The sequence below is a fragment of the Vipera ursinii genome (genome assembly GCF_947247035.1).
Source record: "Vipera ursinii genome assembly, chromosome: 3".
Taxonomy (NCBI): Eukaryota; Metazoa; Chordata; class Lepidosauria; order Squamata; family Viperidae; genus Vipera; species Vipera ursinii.
The window spans coordinates 68277837-68301509 of NC_139516.1; the positions used below are offsets into that span (position 1 = coordinate 68277837).

Below are 23673 nucleotides of genomic sequence, written 5' to 3' on the forward strand. Positions count from 1 at the left end.
TACATAAGTCCAATAAACATAAACATATCTCAGTCATGGGCTGAGAGTGAGACAAAGGCACATCCTGAGGTCACACTAGATTTCCTTGAGCCCAGTGGGTGGTGGCACAGCTTACAAATTCCTACACACCTTGAGACTGCTGGATGGTGCAGAAATGAGTACAGCTAAGGACAATTTTAGACTGACTCTGATTTTTTTTCCCTCTCCACTTGTATCTAACTAGTGTACAGACATGCCCTGGAAATTTAGTGTGATCTCAGGATGTGCCTTTGTCTCACTCTCAGCCCATGACTGAGATATACTTAGGAGTCCCTGTCTGCACTACCATTAACTTAGCATTTCATGCCTTATTCTGAGCAGGCTGGCACTAAAGAGAAGAGAAGGATCTGCTTGGGCAGCGCCTGGATACGGGCGCTTTAAAGGCGTTTTAACCCGGTCGTGGGGAAAGGATCCTCTGCCACTTTAAATTTCAGGGGGAGGAGATGGCTGCTTGGGATAAACCCAGCCCCGCAGCTGCTACGAAAGGTAGAGTCAGTCTGCAGCCAAGCCAGCTCCTCTCCGAGCCGCCCCGTCAGCCCCGGCCACCATGGTGCAGATCGTGACCGTCAAAACCAAAGCCTACCTCGACCAGAAGCCGGGCACCAGCGGCCTCCGCAAGCGGGTCAAGGTTTTCCAAGGCAATGCCCATTACGCCGAGAACTTCATCCAGAGCATTATCTCCACCATCGAGCCGGCGGAGAGGCAGGCGGCCACGCTGGTGGTGGGGGGAGACGGGAGGTTTTACATGACGGAGGCCATCCAGCTGATCCTCCGCATCGCCGCCGCCAACGGGGTAAGTCGGCTCTGCCTGTCGCCTTCCCGGCTCCCTCGCCTCGGGCGAAACCCCGAGTTTGCAATGCCGGTTGGCGGGCACCTCGCGTTGTACGTGCCGGGAAAGCGACTCTTTCCGGTTGCCTTCCCCCACCACCACCACCTCCGCCCAATTCCGTTACCGGTGAGCTCGGTTTACGGGGCTAAGAGGAAATGCCTTCCGGAGAAGCAGCCAGCGGCGCTAACCGAGGCCTTTTTTTTGGCGGGCGACCTTCGGCCTCCACCATTGGATTGGCTTGAAGTCTGCCTGTGGGACGGGACAGGGGGGACGGGACGCCTTAGGACAGGGGTCTTCAAACTCGGCCCTTTTATGACTTGTGGACTTCAACTCCCAGAATTCCTCAGCCAGCAAAGCTGGCTGAGGAATTCTGGGAGTTGAAGTCCACAAGTCATAAAAGGGCCGAGTTTGAAGACCCCTGCCTTAGGAGTTTGAATGGCGTCTGCGAGCTTCGAGACTGGTGGAGAGGGCAGTGCAGGCGAAGTGCGCCCGTTTTGGGGACTTGGCTTAGAGACCCTTTCCTAACCGAGAAACCTGCTTCGGTTCCTCCCCGCAGGCCTCCTTAAGCCACGCACCAAGGCTCGGGGCCCGCGGCTTGCATCTTGTCAGTCCCCGAATAAAGATTACGTTGGGGGGGGGGGGAAGCGCACTCGGTTTGCAATGGGCCTTCCTAGTTGGTGCTGGGTTTTTGTTTTTATTGGTTTTGGGTGGTGGTGTTTTTTTGGGGGGGGGAAATGTCTATTCGGAGCTGCATTTATTTATTTAGCGTATGGCTGGTCACACACGCAGAATTAAAAGCACTTCAGATTTACAAGTTAGAACACAGTTAAAACAATTTTTAAAAAAGCAATTATAAAGCCTAAGAGGAAAACAGAAATAACATTTCAGAGTTTGGAGATCCAGTCAGTAGCTGCCCTTGTTATGCAGAGGAAGTCCTTAAAATCTCCTGGGTATCTTCTATTAGTGCATTTCCTCACTATATGTTGGATAGTCTGTCGGGGAAGCCCCGCAGTCACATTGTGCTGAAGGTGTCTTTTCCCATTTATACAGAGAATTGGCACACACCCCATGAGTCGTTCTAATTCTATTGTATGTCACCCATATGTGTTGGGGTAGATTAAATCCTGGACGTATACTATTAGGATTAATATGCTCAGAAATATCTTGGGAGGTATAGATACTCCAAGGGATGCGGTGGCTCAGTGGGTTAGGACGCTGAGCTTGTCGATCAGAAGGTCGGCAGTTTGGCGGGTGGAATCCCGAGTGCCGCGTAACAGAGTGAGCGCCTGTTACTTGTCCCAGCTTCTGCCAACCTAGCAGTTCGAAAGCACGTAAAAATGCAAGTAGAAAAATAGGGACCGCTCCGGTGGGAAGGTAACAGCGTTCCGTGCGCCTTTGGTGTCTAGTCATGCCGGCCACATGACCACGGAGATGTCCTCGGACAAGCGCTGGCTCTTCGGCTTTGAAACGGAGATGAGCACCGGCCCCTAGAGTCCGAAACGACTAGCACGCATGTGCGGGGGAACCTTTACCTTTACCTTTTATAGTTACTCCATGCTTCCATCCACTTTTGTATAGTGCTCTGATGTTTGGCCAGCAGCTTAAGTGCTGTGAGGAGTGGTGGATTTCTTGACTTTAATCGATATCTTAAGAGATCAGAGGTATAGGCATAAATGGGTAGAGAGGAGTTTAGCAGGATCTTACTATACTCCCGGAGCTGCAAATAACCCTTCTTGAGGGAAATGATCTCTTGCAGAGAATGGAGGCAAGGCTCGCAACGTTAGGGCAATTTGGGATTGTGACACTGGCGAGATAATTATTTTTACACCCGGGTTCCTTGTTGTTTTTGAGGGTGTGTGTGTGACTGTGATGGCACTTACGGCTGGCTAAGCTGTACAAGGCTCTGCAGTCTTTGACATTTAAGTTAACCTTTCCGGCATTAGAGATACGGTTTCTGTCCTGAGGTACCAGTCCCTCTAAAGGTTATCCTTGTTTTAAAATAAATAGGGTTTTCCTAACATGGGGAAATAGGCTTCATCTTGGATTCTTTGCTGATTTAAGAACGTTTTGGACAAACTTAAGTCTTCCAACTTTTCTGCGTGCAGGTGCAAAATTCATGGCAATACTTTTGTGAGGACTGGATGGTGCAAAACCCTGTCCTTAGAAGAGCAAAATTGATGTTTGAAACAAGTGTGGATTAAATTCCTCTGATTAAACATTTGTGTGATGAGTTGCCTATATATTTTAAAACATTTTATTTATTTACAACCTGCCTTTATTATTCGTATAAATAATTCTTTCCAATCAGGAACTGCACTAAACATTATTGGTTCAAAAAAACTATCCTATTGGTATGCTTTTCAGAAGGGCTATTCAGAAGCAGGCTTGGAATTGCTGCTCCCTTAAACTGAACAGACTTTCTCCTCCCAACCTTTGTATCATGTTTTTTTTAATGTTTTAACTTCTTGTAAGATGCCTAGAGTCCCTCTTGCTGAGATGGGCAGCATATAAATTTTAAAAAAAATCTAGTGCTTATCAGATCTTCATTTTCAAGACCTGTCTCACTTAAAAACACACCTTTTGGGGAGGGGTTATTATAGTGAATTACAACATGTGTGAAAGATACCAGCTTGAAAACAACAACAGAAAGACAGACATACCTTTCCTGGGGCAGGGGATTAAATTGGTGAAGTTCTGGTGTATGTCAATTTTCTTGCAGCCTTTTTTCCCCATCATTTGTCAAAAGTTTCTCAGCTCTTTTTTTCAGATCCAGAAAGGAAACTCTTAGGGTCCTGATGCAACGGTAGCCAGCTTTTTACATCTAATGGGCACATCTGGAAATCTTATGTTATGAATTTTTGATCATGGGACCATGGGGATGCTACGATGGTCATAACTGTCAGGACTAGTTTTTTTTAGTGCTGTTGCTTGAGAAATATGTGCATGCAAAGTCACTCTCTCCTAGCCCAACTCACCTCACAGTGTGATTGTTGTGGGGAAAACAGGAGGTGGGGAAAACAGGAGGAGGAAGGTATGTTGGATATGTTTACCAGCTTGAGTTATTTGTAAAAATGAGAAAAGTGGGATATAAATAAATTTATATCTAACATACCTTCCTCCTCCGGTTTTCCCCACAATAACCACCCTGTGAGGTAAGTTGAGCTGAGAGAAAGTGACTTTGCATGTGCATATTTCTCAAGCAAAGGCACTGAAAAAAACTTGTGGGTGGATTCATCTAAAATTTGCTTATGATACATAGAGCTAAAATGATCCATAAAACAATGCAAACATCAAAAGAAAATCAGTTGTTTTCCTAACTAAAATGTTCCTGTGAAATGTTTTAGGGAAGAGGATTTACTTTACTAGTTTCCAGCTTAGACAAAAGGGTAGAGGGCAGCCTTGCCTCAAGGAACATATTATTCCCAAGTGAGATTGCTACCCTCAAGGATGTCATACTCTGTGTTCCAATTACCCAGTCTCTTACAGGGTAAGATCAGTCTATCCCTGTTAGATTTGGTAGGGTGAGCATACTTTACCTGGATAAAATAGAGGGTAACAAGAACCCAAGCTATACATCAGGGGTAGGCAATCTTGGCTTTTATGACTTGTGGACTTCAACTCCCAGAATTCTTGGGAGTTGAAGTCCATGAGTGATAAAAGATCCAAGGTTGCCTACCCCTGGTATAGATTATCATCAGCATCTTGAATTGGGCTTAGAAGCCAACTAGCAATCAATGCAATCCCTGCAAAAATAATTGTATTAGGTCAACTGGCACTATTCAGCAAGTGGACAACCAAACGGCCACATTCTATGTTAGCTGCAGCTTTTAACTTTTCTTTGAGGGCAGGCCTCCATTAAGGAAGCTACAATAGCCTGAGAGATGCCAAGATGGTGCACTTTAGATAACGATGAGGCATATCATTTTAATAAATGAGTCACTATCTTTAATATTTCATTGTTCAGGAAGGGGCACAATAACTAACCTGTCAAAACTGGACAAAGGTTCTCCTGGCTATCACTTCCATCTTCAGTTCTAGCAGGAGCCATGAATCTAGGAAAAACCCCAGGTTGCGTACCAGATCTTTCAGGAAAGCGCATCCCTATCTAGAACAAGAAATATGATTTTGCAACAATGCCCATCTTTTTTTTAATAATTTAGTTTTGTATTGCTGGAATTATCTCACCCATTCAATCCCTCACAACTTCCAAGTACCAAATCAGGACATAATTATCATATTTATATAACATCCATCTGACAGAAACATGACTTTGGGTGGCGTACAATAAAACCATAAAAGAGAATAATTACAAAAATATTCTAAAACTAAAACATAAATATTTTTAAAAACCTAAAAATGGAAGGGAGAGCATAGACATAACATACAATGTAGCCATCTCATTAAAACCTCATTTTCATGAAACCTCAAGCCTTTAGACATAACCAAGTTTATCAGACTTCCAGAATGACATCAAAAAAGGAACCAATCTTAGGGAGGGGGGAACCGTGGCAGTGGCAGTTAATGTTCCTCAGGTTGGGCTCCATGGGAGAAAAGGCTCATATCTTGGGTTTTGCCCAACATAATTCCTTAATAATGGGACCTGGAGTATGCTTCTTCTGATGAACCTGATTGGACAGATGGAAGTATTTGGGAAAATGTGATCTTTTAAATAACCTGGCATCATTTCCTGTTTGGCTTGAGATGTTAAGTTGAATTGATTGATTGATTGATAAAAGTTATAGCCCACTCATCTTAAGGTAACTCTGGGCAGCTTACAATCATAAAATATCATCAGCATATTGAAGATGTCTAACCTCAATCTAATGGATGACTCCTCCATTGATATGGGAGAGTGGGCCAAGTCCTGGGCACCCCACATTGGGTGACCCAAGGACTCAGTTTCTCTTTTCCATTTATAGAGATAGGAACCACCCAGTCAACAAGGAGGGAAGCAACTATAGAATAGTGCCTCCAATCCCCAATCCTTGATAACCAATTATGCCTGTCTTTCAGCAGGTCAGTCTGTTGAAAGCAAGATCCCATCTCCTCAGCAGTATATGAATCCCTTTTGTTCATATACTGCTGGTGCACAATATGATGGTGCTTTAATTGACAAGCATCAGAAGAGTTTGCAGATCCCCATGATGCCTAGTGAAAATTCATTTTAAACTAATACAATTTCCCTAGTATAAAAATGAAATGCATCTCTTCTGTTTTATAGTTAATATCTTCAAGGTTACAGAAGAAATGTTCCCTTTCTTTTAAGATAAACTAAGAATTTTTCCCCTACAACAGAGACCTTACAGAATAAGAGCTGTGAATAATTCCACTGAAAGTTACAGAGATTCTTTAGAACAGACATGTCAAACACAAGGCCCGGGGGCCGGATCCAGCCCGCGAAGTGGTTTCATGTGGCCCCCGAAGCCATCCTGGAAACAGTGAGGGAACGGCCCCCCCTGCCTTGGCCCTGGCCTAGAGACCCTCCTCCTGCCAGAGACCCCCAGATCTGTCCCACTCCTGCCCAGGCCCCCATAGGCACCCTTGATGCCAATGATGTAGAGCTGGCCATGCCCACCCAGTAGGCCATACGCACTCTAGCCACACCCACCCAGTAGGCCACGCCCACCCTGGCCATACCCACCTGGCCCTCCAAGGGCAACCACAATGCTGATGTGGCCCTCAATGAAATTGAGTTTGACACCCCTGCTTTAGAAGAAGAGATGAATAGTACAATATTATCCTAGTTTTCAGGTCACAGCTAAGAGGTTGTACAAACCCCTCTTGCCTGCAGAGAGCATGCAAATGGGCAATGCTCGCAATTAGTTAAATAGGCTGGTTTGTCCTGAATCTGGAAACATAGATGATCATAATAAAAGGGACATTTCCAGCACAGTAAGTAGCCGTCCAAGAGCAGCAGTCACTCTGCATGCCAAGAAGGAATTACTGAATACAAATCTAGGTCATGTTCAAGTCCCCAGCTGCTGCTTCTTTTGTTGTAGTTTTTTTGGGGTGGGGGGAGTTGGCTAGGAATATAGAAGGACTGACTCCTCAGTATCTATAGGTGGGATTTTCTGTACTTTTCAGAAACTGCCACAGGAAAAAAAAGTTCCTCTTTCCTATATTCCAAATTTCTTTTTTTTATGGTACAGAGACCTGCATCACATACCATAATTGTTGAAAGCTAAGATCAGATTTCTCTGTCCCACCTAAAATAGCAGGTTTATATGCTCATTTGGTTCCCCAAATTCATATTGGAGATTAGCCTTCCATGATCTCTAGATGTCTGAGTGTTAATTGAAAATTTGAACATAGTGAATTGAGGCACAGCATGCCTTGATTCTGCTAAGACTAAATTTGAGGGGGTTTTTACCCCTAGTGCAGGGGTAGGCAACCTCGGCTCTTTTATGACTCATGGACTTCGACTGCCAGAATTCCTCAGTCAGCATAGCTGACTGTGGGATTCTGGGAGTCGAAGTCCATGAGTCATAGAAGAACCGAGATTGCCTACCCCTGCCCTAGTGGGATAAAACATAATACGTTTCTGCAGCAAAAAGCCTGGATACAAGTAGTCCCCTTCCTTGTTTGTACAGAGATAAAGAGAGAGAAGAGGAAAGCACATTCAGACTTGCAAAATTCATGTCAGTCCTTCAAGGAAGATCACACTGGGAAATCGAGGTCATGCAGGCTAATATTTTTATTACTGTATAAAAATACAGTAACAGAATTTTCTCTTTAAGATATTTTCTTAGGCATAGTTCTATCCAGACTCAGGTTTCTTTTATCTGATCTCTGTCTTAGGAATAGCTGTTGTTCTTGTCCCTCCATCAAGTCCATTTCCTCTTCCCACAACATGCGTTAAATAAACACTTCCTTTTTAATGGTTCTCACCGTCCTAGTACGCAGCTAATTTTTCATAAGAAATGCTGAACAGGAAAGAGGGATTGCAGGCTAAATAACTTGCTCGGCAGGATTTCTAAAGTGTGGGAAGCTGTAAAATCCAGTAAACTACCTCCTAACATTGCTAGGATTAAACTGGGATTCTGAGATAACAGGCCTTAATGCCTTTGTAAGTACTTCAGGGCTTTCTAACCTCTTAGCATAGATTTTGACCTATTGAGGCTAGCACCTGAAGCATCTTCTTCTATCATTAGTTGCTATGATCTTTACAAGCCATCGAGAATGTTCTTGCATTTGCTTAGCATCTTGGAGATGTTCTTGTAATTCACGTTTTAAATACTGGTAATATCATTGCTGGAGCACAAAGGTTTATAACCAGCTATATAGTAAGAGAGGTCATTGCATAACCTCCAGGAGAACATACAGCCTGTTTAAAGCTAGCGGCAAGATATAATTTGTGAGTAGAGAGTAGCTTTAACCTGTAAATTGAGCTGCTCTGCATTTTTATAGGAGGAACTGTTTTATTGTCTGCAACACATGTTAACTGAAAAATAATTACCAATTAACCAGTACCTCCATTTTCAGAACCCATTACTTGTTGTGCTAAGTCATGTTTATGCAATCATATTTTGTGGAGTAATGTTAAGCTATAAACCATGATTTTAAAAATTCAGTGGCTAGATCTTACTAAATTGAATTAGGTACAAATCCTATCATGATCAGGGAACCTAGCTAATGGCCTACCATCAGAGATAGATGGCTATTATATGAAGTACTGTAAACTCTTATTAGACGCATGCAATTTAGGATACAAGCTTAAATATTTATTTTGGATGGAACTAGTACAAATGAATATTACTCATGAGAGTTATATATATTTTGTAAACCAACTTTGTTATTTATGGTAGTATCACCGATCAGGAGAATAGAGAGGGAATAATAATAATAATAATAATAATAATAATAATAATAATAATAATAATAATAATAATAATAATAATAATAATAATAATAATAATAATAATATTATAATAATAATAATATAAAAGTTGGAAGGGACCTTGAAGGTCATCTAGCCCAACCTCCTGCTCAGGCAGGAAACCCTATACCATTTCAGACAAATGACTGTCCAGTCTTTTCTTAAAACTTCCAGTGTTGGAACATTCACCGCTTCTGGAGGCAGGTTGTTCCACTGGTTAATTGTTCTAACTGTCAGGAAGTTTCTCCTTAGTTCTAGGTTGCTTCTCTCTTTGATTAGTTTCCATCCGTTGCTTCTTATCCTGCCCTCAGGTGCTTCGGAAAATAGCTTGACTCCCTTTTCTTTGTGGCAGCCCCTGAGAGATTGGAACACTGCTGTCATGTCACCTTCATTAAACTAGACATACCCAGTTCCAGCAGCCGTTCCTTATATGTTTTAGCCTCCAGTCCCCTAATCATCCTTGTTGCTCTTCTCTGTACTCTTCCTAGAGTCTCAAAAAATTTTTTTACATCGTGGTGACCAAAACTGTATGCAGTATTACAGGTGTGGTTTTAATACTTCACATGATCTTGATTCTATCCCTCTGTTAATGCAGCCTAGCACTGTGTTGGCTTTTTTGGCATCTGCAGCACACTGCTGGCTCATATTTAAGTGATTGTCCACTAGGACTCCGAGATCCCTCTCACAGTTACTACTACTGAGCAAGGTACCCCCTGTACTATACCTGTACATTTGATTTTTCTTGCCTAAATGTAGAACCTTACTTTTTTCACCGTTGAATCTCATTTTGTTAGATAGCGCCCAGTGTTCAAGTCTGTCCAGATCCTCCTGTATCTTAAGCCTATCTTCCTGAGTGTTGGCTATTCCTGCCAGCTTGTTGTCGTCTGCAAATTTGATGAGTTCCCCATCTATCCCCTTGTCCAAATAGTTGATGAAGATGTTGAAGAGCACTGGGCCCAGAACAGAGCCCTGGGGCACCCCACTACACACTTCCCTCCATGTAGATGCAGTTCCATTGAGGACCACACGCTGAGTACAGCTGGTCAGCCAGCTACGAATCCATCTGGTGGTGATGCTGTCTAACCCACATTTTTCTATCTTATCAAGTAGTAGGTTGTGATCTACTTTATCAAATGCCTTACTGAAGTCCAAGTAAATTATATCCACAGCATTCCTCTGATCCACTAATTTTGTCACTTGGTCAAAGAATGCAATAAGATTTGTCTGGCATGATCTGTTTTTGACAAACCCATGTTGGCTTTTAGTAATGACTTTGTTTGCCTCTAGGTGCTCGCTGATTCGTTGTTTGATTATCTTTTCCAGAATCTTCCCAGGTATTGAGGTCAGGCTGATAGGTCTGTAATTTCCTGGATCCATTTTTTCCCTTTTTTGAAGATGGGAACTACATCAGCTCTTTTCCAGTCCTCTGGTAGTTCCCCAGTGCTCTTTGAAAAATACAGTTCAGTGGTTCTGAGATCACATCTGCCAGTTCCTTGAGAACCTTGGGGTGTAATCCATCTGGTCCTGGTGATTTGAACTCGTCAAGACTTTGTACATAAGTATTTTAAGAAAATATTATATAACTGTAAGTCCAATCATTCATTTCTGTAGTCTAGCAACTAGTTCATGAGTTAGTGAAGACAAACAAGGATCCAACTTAGGTTTCTGCTCCAGATTTTTTTTCTTACTGAATTTTAAACATATCAGAGTTCCTTGGAAACCAACTTTTTAGTTGCCAAGCTTTATTTAGTTGGACAACATCAAGGATATATACCAATCACAGATTTATATAAGATATCTTACTAAAGGTAAATATGAGATGTATGAATACATAATAAGAATTTCCAGTCCTCATTTACAATGAATTATTTAAGATCATGGCTTGATGAACTGAAATGCTTGTCCCCATGTTTTTTGTTACTGAACATGTTATTTTAACTTATTTACCCTGCCTTTATTATTTTTATAAATAACTTACGGTAAGTATTCCTCCTCCTATTGCCTTTTAAGATGAAATAAGCTGTCTATGGATTTATCTTCTCTCTTTTTATTGTTCTGTACTATCTCACTCAATGTCACATATTGCAGATCATTTTTAGGATAATAGGTTTTTTTTGGGGGGCTGTTCTTATAAGGAACTCAGATTAGCATTTCTTTTGTTTCAGTTTCACAAGAATCTGGTGAAATTGGACAAAGAGATGCTTTCCCAAGGTTGTGCAGTGAATAATAGGATACAATAAGAATATGAATGCAAATTCTCCAATGATCCATGTTGCCTTCAAATTGTTATTAAAAAAAACTCATCACTATAGTGAAAAAATAAAGAGTTTCAATCCCACACAATGATCTTAAATGTCTGCAGTGCAGTCTGTTGTCTGGCTAATGTAACGTAAATTAATAGTTACTGCAGACTGTAACTATAGGATATTAGTTAACTTTGAGTAATTAAGTTGCTGTAAATTATTCACCAATATACAGTCCTTACTGGTCAAAACTCTCTGAATTTTATGATTACATTGTATACCACAAGAGGGCAGCTTCTACCTATGAATTTAGCCTGCAATGTATCCTAGAATTTTCAAGAACATCTTTTCAAACAAATATTGTTTCCCTTTTGTGTCCTCAATTAATTATTTTCCATGCTATATACTGTATACACCAGCCAGCTTTGAGAGAAAGGTTAACAAAGTTCATAATATTGAGAATTATGTACTTTGAATACTCTTAGTAATCAGATTGTATGTATCAAGAAGAAAAAAGGTGATATAAAAAGTATAAACCTGTAGCAAAAAAGGGGCAGATTTTGCTTTGCAACATAAGGATTTATTTGCAACAGAAAGGCTATTTATCAGCTATATTAATTTAGGTGTTTTTATACACTTGTTCTCTTTCTCTGCAAAGGATCAAAGAATCTTTACCCAGTTCGTTACACACTAGTTGCATGCTTGGACAGCCATCATGGCAGGAAATAACTTCATGGAAGATTTTGCAAACAATCACACTTATAACAGGACAGGATGTGCAATGTTTACCAAACTGAGGGCAACAGTCAACATTTAGTAGACATGGGGCGCAGAAAAAAATACTCCCCAAAAAACTAATCAGAAGGTAACTTAATTGATTTAGATCAGTTAAAATTATTTTTATTATGATGACAATCTATGTAGTTAATAATTTTCCCCTTCTGTTACATTAAAATTTTTAATTCAGCATCACTATTTAAAGCAGATTTGGGAGCCAAATTTGAATCTCTGGAGAAATGCAAGCCACCTAGGAAAGTAAATACCAAGAACTTATCTTAATTCCTCATGAAAAATGGTCAGATAATTTTCAAGTATTTTCAAAGAATAAAAGAAATGTATGCACTCAAGTTAAGAAATCTGCATTAGTAATATATTTGGTACACATGTAAATTTCGTTTTATTACAATTTTATATAGTGTTTTTACTTAATATGAACTTGAAACAGGTTAAAGTCTTAAGTATCAAGCTGTGCTTTATGCGTGAGAATAAAGAAATTAAGAAAAATCTTGACGTTGCTAGATAATTCTTTTGATTGTCTCATTAATATTATGGATGACATTATATGCTTTTGGCCCTATAGAACCTCTGGTTATTAGAGTAACAGGTGGATAAAGAAACTGTAAGCAACTGAGAAGTCCTGACTTCCATTTTAAGAGTGACCTTTAAAGTCTCCACAAAATAACTTTAGCATTTGGCTAGCACTCTCCATTCAAGACCTACCTTTATGACATTCGTGTCTGGATGAAGACTAGGTGAAAATGGAAGCCACAACTGAAACCAGGCAGTCATTTATTAATCTTGCCTACCTAAATCAATTTAGCTTTACCTTAGTTGGACCTCACAGCTGGAGACAATTCATCAGTGCTTCTGACTGAAGAGACTCTTGTATAGCCTTCTCTGATAAAAAGAAGAATACCAGGCAGAATTTACGGCGGTCAAATCTTGTTTGTGATGTTATAGGAGACCCAAAATTGTGGCACCACAGCAAACAAAAGACTTTCAACATTTTCCAGAACATCCGCTTTCCTGAGGGATCTCTGTGTGAAATTTGTATGTGTTTTCTCTTGACAGTGATCTTTCAGAGCAAGTGCAAGAAAGCTCTTCAATTACAGAAACCACATTTGGCTGGAGGTTCAAGGAGCTATTTTAGGATATAGAACTACTTCCACTGAACCTCTATTTCATATTATTGGTATCCAAGCTGATCTTAAACCTTCACCGTTAATATAATTCCTTATTTTTAATGCATTTGTATCAAAAAGGATCATGGAAGACAACCCACTACCAATATTGACTTTGCCAACAGCACCTTTTAATGATCAGAAACCAGGAACTAGTGGCTTACGGAAGAAGACATTCATTTTTCAGACCAAGCTAAACTACCTGCACAATTTTATTCAGAGCATATTCTTTTCCATAGACCTAAGAGATCGACAAGGAGCCACCATGGTGGTAGGAGGAGATGGGAGATATTTTAATAAGATTGCAATAAAACTGATAGCTCAGATGGCTGCTGCCAACGGGGTTGGTATATCATAAATATTATATCACTAATGCTTAATACATGATTGGCTCATTTAAGTGCATGTCTATAATATTTTTTGTAAATGTGCCAATATATAATTTTACCCGGATGATTAGAAGGAGCTGAGGAAAGAAATGCTTAAGTTAGTGCTGAAAATATTGATCCTTATTCCATGGTTTGGTTTGAAAAGTAGATGGAAATTATTGCAGATAAAAAAAGATATTTTGGTTATTTGTTTCTTGGTTATCTGTTGCAAATGACTGGTTACTATGTGAATTTAATAATAGATTCCAAGTTTGTGCTTAAATTAGGAAGTATATGACTGTGTGTGCATTTTTTCCTGCTATAGTTAGAATACAGTAGCCGAAATTCTCGCTATGCATCTGAGCCACACAGTAGATGATGTGACAAAGCATGAGTTAAGTTTTTCAATGAGCATAAATAACTTTGCCATGAGAAATATTGGTGTGCTTGAAAACCATAATATTGAGTAGGTTATCTGGTAAGCTTCAGGTGTGACAAAATTCCCTTAGAGTTCTGCCTAAATGTAAAGTAATAATTTTTATCTTTGCTGTCCCTGAGAAAATTTAAAAATAATGTTAAAAATTGCAGTCGATTCTCGCGAATGCCAATTTTGTGCCAAATGTGAATATTATTAATTTGGAAGGGAAATCAGTCATACTTTGGAAATGAAATTATTTTATGTAAAGGTTTGCTTGGTTCTGCTTAAATTAGTTCAACAGCAGATTTGGGTGGAAGGCATCTGTAGTTTGGATGGCTTGTAGAAGACAATGGCCAAATCCAAACATACAAAACAATTTAACTGTAATTAAGTCATTGAAGGCTTTTAAAAGTTCTTATAGTTGCAAACTGAACCAGAGGTTTTCTGTAGTTCATTTTCAACATGCCAAATTACTGTAATGTGATATCTAAAAGGTTTCTTTCAAATGGGGAAATTTAAAAAATCGAAAGAATGCACCATCCTTCATAAACTGATGCCCTTCAGGTAAATTGGTTATACTCTCTATTATGTGGAATGATGTGCTCTTTGTGCTTCACCAAAACTTAATTCTGATATATTTTGGGCATTTTTTTAAAAAATGCACCTTTTTATGTTGGCTTCCTGTATGTAATTTTTTTTTAAAATACAGATACTTTTTTTATTCTGTAGTTTGATTAGTGTAAACTTTTAGGATTGTCTTTCGCAAGAAATGGCACTTCAGACAACAAGAACAAATTCCATCCATATCAGTCACAGATTTCCACCGAGGTCTTCCTAAGCCCCAGAGAAAGGTTTCTTTGGGTCAACTAATTTCTTACTTTCCTGAATCAGAAAGAGGGTTTCATATTTTATAGCACTTTAAACCAGAGTGCCTCAAAGCTTATCATAAGGTATGTACCCCTCCTTTTCTCTGCCAAAACAAGGAAGAGAGAAGAAAAAGGATTAGGTGATGAAAGATGTTAAAGCAGCCACCACTGGATGGCTTTTAAGCCAGTTCAGACATGTGGATCCCAAGTGTATTATCTGTTTAGGAATATTAGAGCTCTGTCTCATTAGACAAACTGTTTATCTAATTCAGCACCCCATTTTTCAAAGTAACTCATTGGAACTTTAGGAAGTATTTAGGACATGAAGACAATAACCATTTTTGGATGATGCTCTTGATAGCTTTATAAGTGCTTTATAAGTGAGTTCTTCCATCCTTACAATATGGATACCCGGATTGTGAACGTCCCACTTCATGTTAGAGATGACTGTCACAGCAATAAGGCAGATTTCTAATAGAGGTATAATTGGCTTCGTCTGATCACAAGGCTGCTAATTCAAAGGAGAAGTAAATTCCTATAACTTTCTATGGCCATGTTGGCTACCAATCCAATGCAAAAATCATAGAAAGAATAACAGTGAGGCTGAATGCTAAATAATGAATGGACGCACCTCTATTTCAGATGTTTTAAAATGACAACCTAAAGCTGCTCAACGGGGAAGAGTTTTAGTCTTGCACATTATTCTGTAAATGATCGGCTGGGTGAGGAAGCTCTGCTTTAGGAGGATCTGCATGTAGCTAACTACTCTGCGCCATTTCATTCTTCCTACTACATAAAGCTCATGTGGAGTTGGCAGTATAGGAATACTGTAAATACATATAAAATGGATTTGATGTCTTATTTATATCTGGAGCCCAAGGCGCCATACATAGTAATCCCTCCTAGTTTTCGGCACCAGAACTCTCTAGAATGGGCTGAGAGAGAATAATTGGCCCAAAGGCATTCAGTGACTTTCCATAGTGGAAGGTGGACTAGAAATTGTTTCTCCCTGCTACTAGTCCAACACCTTAAGCACAGTGAGTATTGACAGGCATGGTTTAGGAGCAAATTCTACATTGGATTGTATTTTATTCCCTGTTCTTGAAAATAACATGCTGTTGCTTGGTTCAGGCCTGCTGTTAATCTGTATCTTTTCTGACCAGTGCTCTGACTCACTGGCTGGGTTTATATGATGTACTAAACGCGGTGGCTCAGTGGGTTAGGACGCTGAGCTTGTTGATCAGAAGGTCAGCAGTTTGGCGGGTCGAATCCCAAGTGCCGCGTAGCAGGGTGAGCGCCTGTTACTTGTCCCAGCTTCTGTCGACCTAGCAGTTCGAAAGCACGTAAAAATGCAAGTAGAAAAATAGGGACCGCTACGGTGGGAAGGTAACAGTGTTCCGTGCGCCTTTGGCGTCTAGTCATGCCGGCCACATGAACACAGAGATGTCCTTGGACAAGCGCTGGCTCTTTGGCTTTGAAACAGAGATGAGCACCGGCCCCTAGAGTTGGAAACGACTAGCACGCATGTGCGGGGGAACCTTTACCTTTACCTTTACTAAACTAGGGTGAGCTCAAACATTTGTTGAATAAGCTGCCTTGAGTTGGTTTGATGCAGCAGCCCCTCCCAGAGGTAATAAGCTAGAATGGCTGTATTACATATTTCACTAAACCTTAAGGGAAGGTCCACATTATCATGGCTTTAATGGGTCAACCTGGGCAATGTAAGCCAGCTTCCTAGGTTCTTACCCAAAGGAACAGTCAGCTTCAAAGCACTTCTCCTCTGAAGTAGCTGAATTAAAACCAATTCCCAAGTTTGCTTCAGCAAATCCTGATAATGTGAGATTACTGCAGGACCTTTCCCCTATAGGACCTTTTGCCTGTTTTAGTTATTTACATTACTATATCGTGCGTGGTGGATGGGCTCAGTCATAATCATCCTATGTATATGCAGGTAATCCTTGACTTATAACAGTTCATTTAGTAACCGTTTTCAAAGATACAAGGTAAAGGTAAAGGTTCCCCCGCACATGCGTGCTAGTCGTTTCCAACTCTAGAGGCCGGTGCTCATCTCCGTTTCAAAGCCGAAGAGCCAGTGCTTGTCCGAGGATGTCTCCGTGGTCATGTGGCCGGCATGACTAGACGCCAAAGGCGCACGGAACGCTGTTACCTTCCCACCGTAGTGGTCCCTATTTTTCTACTTGCATTTTTACGTGCTTTCGAACTGCTAGGTTGGCAGAAGCTGGGACGAGTAACAGGCGCTCACTCTGTTACGTGGCACTCGGGATTCAACCCGCCAAACTGCCGACCTTCTGATCGACAAGCTCAGCGTCCTAACCCACTGAGCCACCACACTGGAAAAAGTGACTTTTGACCATTTTCCACACTTAGAACTATTTCAACATCCTCATAGACATGTGATCAAAATTCAGATGCTTGGCAACTGACTCATATTTATTTATTTATTTTAATTTTATTTTAATCCCATTTATATCCCGCCCTTCTCCGAAGACTCAGGGCGGCTTACAATCTAAAGCACAAATCAATGTGCTTAGTTTCCTGGGGTCATGTAATCCTCTTTTGCAACATTCTGACAAGCAAAGTCCATTGGGAAGCTAGACTCACTTAACAACTTAACACTTGCAGTGATTCGCTTAATAACTATGGCAAGAAAAGTCATAAAATAGAACAAAACTCTTTTAACAAATGTCTCAATTAGCAACAGAAATTTGGGGCTCAGCTGCGGTCGTAGGTTAAGGACTACCTGTAGTTGATTTCCGTTTGAATGGATTCTATACTCATTTTTGATCTGGATAGTATTGTGACTTACACTTCTGCCACTGCTGTTATTTTGTGAGCTTTAATTTATTGGGTACCCAATAAATTGCAATTTCACTTTAGATATTTCATGGCTTGATCAATCTGAAGAGGTAGATCTTGACCAACGAATGCACAAGACATTATACATTTTTTAATCTATTTGGTGCAGACATTACAAAGGATTTTGCGGGGGTTTTTGCTTCACAAAAATTGAACTAGCTTTTTTTAAAGATTTTTTTTAACCCAACTGGCACCTGGACCAGTCATCCATAGTTAGATTTAATTAAAATCTATTGATATTGTGCCCTTCTTAAGAGATGGTTGCATCCAAATGCATCTTTTGTTGGAAAGCTCTTAAAGTTAAATTGGGTAAACATATTACTTGAACGTCAGTTCTGTCAATATATGGGAGACGCAGCAAATGGAATATGTAATTTTAAGAAGGATGAGTCCTATTTTCCAAATAAGATAATATTATCTCTATACTAGTTTTTTCTTGCCAACTCATTAATTTATATATTGAACGTTGTTGTAGTAAGAATATATGGATTGATATTTGCCAGAAGTGATAAACAGTTAAATAATTGTATGCCTTTATTAATTTCTGACTTTAATTAAAATAGAACTTAATACGATAGAATTCCCTTAGTTTGCATGCCTACACAGGGAAATCTATAATTAGAGTTACAATTATAGCAAGGTCCAGGGGCTGCTGAAGCCATATTTAGAATGTTGATCTACACTTCCGGTTCTTTCCTGTCTAATAGATCTTCTGAAGAAGAAGAAAGCATTTAAGGCAGCTAACGCAATTGGGAATCTGATCTTTACCTTTTAAGGTTCCAATAAACTGTGTTTCTACTGAAAGGGAAAATGAGATATGTACCATGACCAGCAATTTGCCAAAAATTTAGAAAGTACTACATAATTCTAGGTGGGGGGAAAAAATCCATTCTCGTTTAATCAGTAGATCTATTTGAATATTTGAATCTCAAATATTCTTTGGCTTTATAGAAGAAATAAAACAAACATTTGAGCTTTACCTGAGTGTTATTTCTTATCCTACAGAAATTATCTCAGGTGATCATAGAATGCTTTTACCTGGGCAATATGGATTTTTTTTAACTTGCAATTCAAATAAAAAATTCATGAGATTCACAGAGCATTTTAAATATTGTACATTTGTAAATATATTATGTTCACAGTCGTACGCCTGTGTTCAGTGAATAGCTGGAGAGGATAAAGACTGAATTGTGCATGTCTGAAGTGTAAATTGTAAGTGAGACCTATTTCCACACTCACCATCCAACTTGATCCTAAATGAGAAAGTCATAACTTACATAGAGTCATGGCAGGCTATCAGTATACGCTATCTCTTACAGAAGCCTCCTGAATACAGTTAGCGGAGTCGAAGTTCACATACCTCACGCTCCACAGGGCCAGGAGAGAGTCATAATGCTCTTTTTACTGTAATAGGAAAGCACCAGAAACACCAAAATAACTCTGTGCATGCACAAGTGGGTGTGGAAGAAGAAACTTGCCCTTACTTTGCTTTGCACGCAAACATAAAAATATGCACCGGTAAATGTTAAATCTCATCCGAGATAAAAATGGCTCCAAATTTGGTGAATTTTAATTTTTTTGATTAATATCATTGTAGTTATTAAAGCGTATCTATTCCATTTGGGAGGAATCTCTGATCACTTGGGATGAGTAGATTGATTCTCGGACCTGAGTGCCATCTTTGGCAAGTGAATAGAATTTGAGAATTGGGTTAAAGGCATGTCAGAGCAGACATGTTCCAAATTGGGACCCATCCCGAGTGCCACGTGCCTACTGGTTAGCTTGAAACATAACTTCCATAATTTTGAGGTCCCATACCCACACATCTGGGAGTAACGACTTGTTTACAGACATATTGACTCAGCCTTCCATCCTTCCGAGGTAGGTAAAATGAGGACCCAGATTGTTAGGGGCAATAAGCTGACTTTGTAAAAATGCCGCTTGGGGTGTGTGTGTGTGAAAGCCCTAACAAGCAGGCATATACATAGAATGAAGGCTACTGCTAAGCTTGTAAGCCGCCCTGAGTCTTCGGAGAAGGGCGGGATATAAATGTAATAAATAAATAAATAAAATATGAAAGTAAATTAGCATCCTAGTTTATTTTATAAATGAGATGTTGCTACTTACTGTAGATGCTCACAGATGAACCAGACAGGAAGCATGATCAGATAAGCTAATTCTACTTTATTGTAAGGCTACAATGAATAGAATTTTGAAAGTCTGAAAGTACAAATCTCCCCGTGACAGTTTTAGTAGTCTGATCAATTAGGGCAGGTCTTCCCTAAGTTTCTTTCTCCAAATGTTAAGCAAGGGGGGGCCCTCTCCCTATTTTTGCCTGATCATTTATTTCCTAGGCAGCAAATCTCAAGGTCATTTTCCATATCATTATATTACAAAAGTAAAGAATAACATGTTTAGTTTTGGAAAAGAGGTTGGAGAATAATTTCAATCATTTTACTATTCTATATTGTAACCTTGTTCCTCAGATGCAGTATAACTTAGGGGTATGCATATTTGGCACGCAGCTGCAGCAAAGACAAAAAGAAATAGTTTAATAGCTTAAAGCACCTATAAATGAAATATTTATTGAAAATCTTGACTTTATCAGAGGATATTTTGGCCATCAAAATGTAATTGAATAATGTTCTCTTGGTTTAGATTAGTTTACTAAAACCTGAAGGTGCTGTTAAATATCCAGAGATTTTTTTTAAGCATATAGTTGCATAAGTAACATTTAGAAATTGATTTAAAAATAAGCTAAAGAATAATGCAAATTTAGTAACTGATGAGAGATTATGCCAGTACCCTGAGTCCCTGGGTTAGGAATCCCCTCTTTTAAGGACAACCAGTAATTAAGAATGGAGCCTATTGTAGCAAAAATTGAATTAAATGCACAATGGTTCAAGTTCATTACAAAATACCAAGTTTACAATATTATACAACAATACTGTTCCACTTAAGGACAGATTTTGGGAACAGAATTCGTCCTTAAACTGGAAACTACCTTTATAGTAACCAATACAGTTGTTTAAAATGAAGCAAATTTGTTGTGCGTAATTTGGTAAATGGAACAAATGCTTAAGATAAAGAAACATGTAAATGCTTTTGTCTGCCCAATTTTTTTAATAGGGTGTCAAATGTGAAAGAAACACTGGCTGTTGTAAAAGCTGAAGAAAACATTGGTAAATATTGCAATCTAAAAAAAAAGCAACTTTTTGTGTCTCCCAACACCCTTTTGTGAGTTTTGCTTTTCTTCTGTTCTTGTTTTAGATTGGCCGGTTAGTAATTGGACAGAATGGAATTCTTTCTACCCCTGCAGTGTCCTGTATTATTAGGAAAGTAAAAGCCATTGGTGGTATAATTTTGACAGCAAGTCATAACCCTGGTGGACCGAATGGAGATTTTGGCATTAAATTCAATATTTCAAATGGAGGTAAGTAATTCTAATCTTCTCATCTCCATTCTTCCCAAGTTAACTTCTCTCTGACTCCTATGTTGAGTGTATAGACACTACCCACCTATGTTGCACTGCTGACTATAGTATGTTTATGATTTGGATCTATTGAAGTAATACAGTTGGCTTCTGGAGGAAAAATATTTAATTGAAGGAAAGACAAGGAAGGAAAGACTTAAAGATATAAGTGCCTAGGGCCTAGGCCAGGGGTAGGCATCCTCGGCTCTTTTATGACTCATGGACTTCAACTCCCAGAATTCCTAAGCCAGCCAAGATGGCTCAGGAATTCTGGGAGTTGAAGTCCATGAGTCATAAAAGAGCCGAGGTTGCCTACCCCTGGCCTAGGCTATCCTGAAATATATACTTCTATCACTCTGATAGAAATTATCTGCAGTCAGTCTTACTATATATCATATTTTAATAAAAGTTGTTAAAAGCAGTCTTTGCATGTATATTCTTCCTTCCACAACAAGTGATCTCCTGTCTATGCCTGCATAGAAATAAGAGAGCTTTGGGGGAAAACTAAAAAATTGTAAGAGAAAAATGTTGTATGTTCTCCCTTTCATTTCTCTTTTCTTTTCAATTTTTATGAATGTTAACACTTTTTCTGTCCCCCTCCACATCTACTCAGTTTTTCTAGCCCTTTACAACTCTTAGTCCATGTACAGATAGTCCTCATTCAGCAACTATTCAAGGCTACGATTGCCCTAACAAGGGGGAACCTATGACAGGTCCTCAAAGTTGTGGCTGTTGCAGCATCCCTAAGGTGACATGATTGCAGTTTGGGCACTTGGTAAACACACATGTCATTTACAATGGTTTACAGTTTCCCCCTGAGATCATGTAATTGCCATTTGCAACTTTGTCTGCCAGCAAAATCATGGGAAGCCAACAGACAATTGCAAGATGCTCCTGTAAATTGCTCTTGGTCCAGTCCCTTTTTCTCCTGAGAAGCCCTCGGGTGGCGGACAAATTTTATACACCATGGTGCCTGCTAGCCTGTCTGCATTTGCACTTGCCATAGCACCGACCCAGCTGCTTGCACACTACCTGTACACTCTCCTGCTTGGAGCTAGCATTTGCACTCATGCCTGCCCATAGCATCCACCCACATACTTGCCTACACTTGCATTCACCGTTCTACACTCCATAGCGTTTACCCTCCTGCCTATCGTTCTGAGCTACCAACCTGCTTGCAAACTGCCTAAAAAGGAAAATCTTGTAGCGACCCCATCTTGTGACTTCTGACTAACTTCCGCATTCATTTTACTTGTTGGAAAGTGGCCAGAAACTGGCCAAGTCATGGTCATATTGTTGTGATTCAGGGTCAGCCTGTGGGTCCGGCAGCCGGGTCGGATGACTCGGATGACTCAGACGAGGGGGAGGAGGAGGGTGTTGAAGACGAACTTGCTGATGATGGCTTGGAGGCTTCGCAGAGCCCCCAGCCAGGCCCCTCTTACTTGGTGGAGACTCAGCTGCGCGAGGCCGACAGTGCAGATGATGATGACCCACAGCTGGCCCTGTTCAAGGACGCCCGACGCAGGAGGCAGTCAAGCAGAAGCAAGCAGAGAAAGGCTGTGGGACTCCTCGGAAGGAGGCACAGGGAGGCCACGCCCTGAACTCTAATAAAGGGAGTGTTTGGGGAAGGGCTGGTTGCTGAAAGCAACCGCTCCATTTGAGGATCAAAGTTCCGGTATCTTGTTTCTTGTTCTGTTGTTTGTTTGTGAATTAAACTTGGCAGACGTTTTCCAGCCTCAGACGCTTTCCAGCCTCTGCCGTTTGTACAGGGGTTGCCTTTCTGCAAGGCCGGTAGCAGGCTGGTACAGAACACATATGAGGTCTTTGCTCAATGACCTATGGTCCTTGTTTAATGACAGCAGTGAGGATTTCTGGGATTGCCATCCAATTATATCACGCTTTATAACCATATCACTTTGCAACAGAAATCTCAGAGCCAATTACTGTCGTGACCTGAGAGCAACTAAACATTAACTACAACAATGCTGTAATAGTCTGTTTCTAAGATGATAATCACTGTTTGCTTACCAAGGATCTGTTAGAAACCAAGTAGATTATATCTTTTTAAATGCAAATGCAAAACACAATAGGGTTGTAATAATGATACAGAGGAGAAAAATTTGGCAGAATGTGGAGAAGCAACACCACTCTGTTACCTACAGTAGTGGTTGCTTGCACGAAATTCCTTCTGACGTGTTGATTAGCACATATACAGTATATTTAAAACTTTAACAAATTATTATTACTATTACACCCTCTCCTTGTTTAGCAAACTAGTTTCCTTCCAATGACTAGATTTTTAATCAGACTGGTCATTAAGTGAACACTGCCAGAGATAGAGAGAAAGGCTATGAAGATCACTGATTGCTGCCAAGTCATTCAGATAAATTACTCTTAAACTGTAGTGCTATGCTGGTATTATTCTTACACTGTCATGCATCGTTGTCAGGCACACAAATTTAATCATAAATGCCTGCATTGGTTGTAAAATTATTTCCATTACCATTTATTACAGTCTTATTTGCAAATGGTTTCTAACCAATGTAGTCACTAATTAAGGAGTGAGTATATCATTGCTCATATTACTTTGGCTCATGATATTAAAAAAAAATACTGTTTTTGGAATGTGATACGTTGTCTCTGTTAAGTTTACATACAACTCTAATAAAATGTCCTACACTTAACATCTTTTCTAGAAGCCTATTTGTCTCTTAAAATCTATTT

The 23673-nt window shown here is 40.0% G+C and overlaps 1 protein-coding gene across 2 annotated transcripts in view; it reads left to right on the top strand.

Moving 5' to 3' along the window:
• Nucleotides 1-538: 538 nt before the first annotated feature.
• Nucleotides 539-23673, top strand: part of PGM1 (phosphoglucomutase 1) — a gene marked incomplete at its 5' end in the record, with an annotated part of 36391 nt that continues 13256 nt past the window's right edge. Inside the window, 2 exons of one of the 2 annotated variants that reach the window (XM_083357670.1) lie at nucleotides 539-832; nucleotides 20748-20910. In XM_083357670.1, the coding sequence (XP_083213796.1) occupies nucleotides 587-832; nucleotides 20748-20910 (409 nt within the window). Of the gene's footprint in view, nucleotides 833-13033; nucleotides 13292-20747; nucleotides 20911-23673 lie in introns of those variants that run through there. The other variant, XM_083357671.1, reaches the window with a different exon arrangement.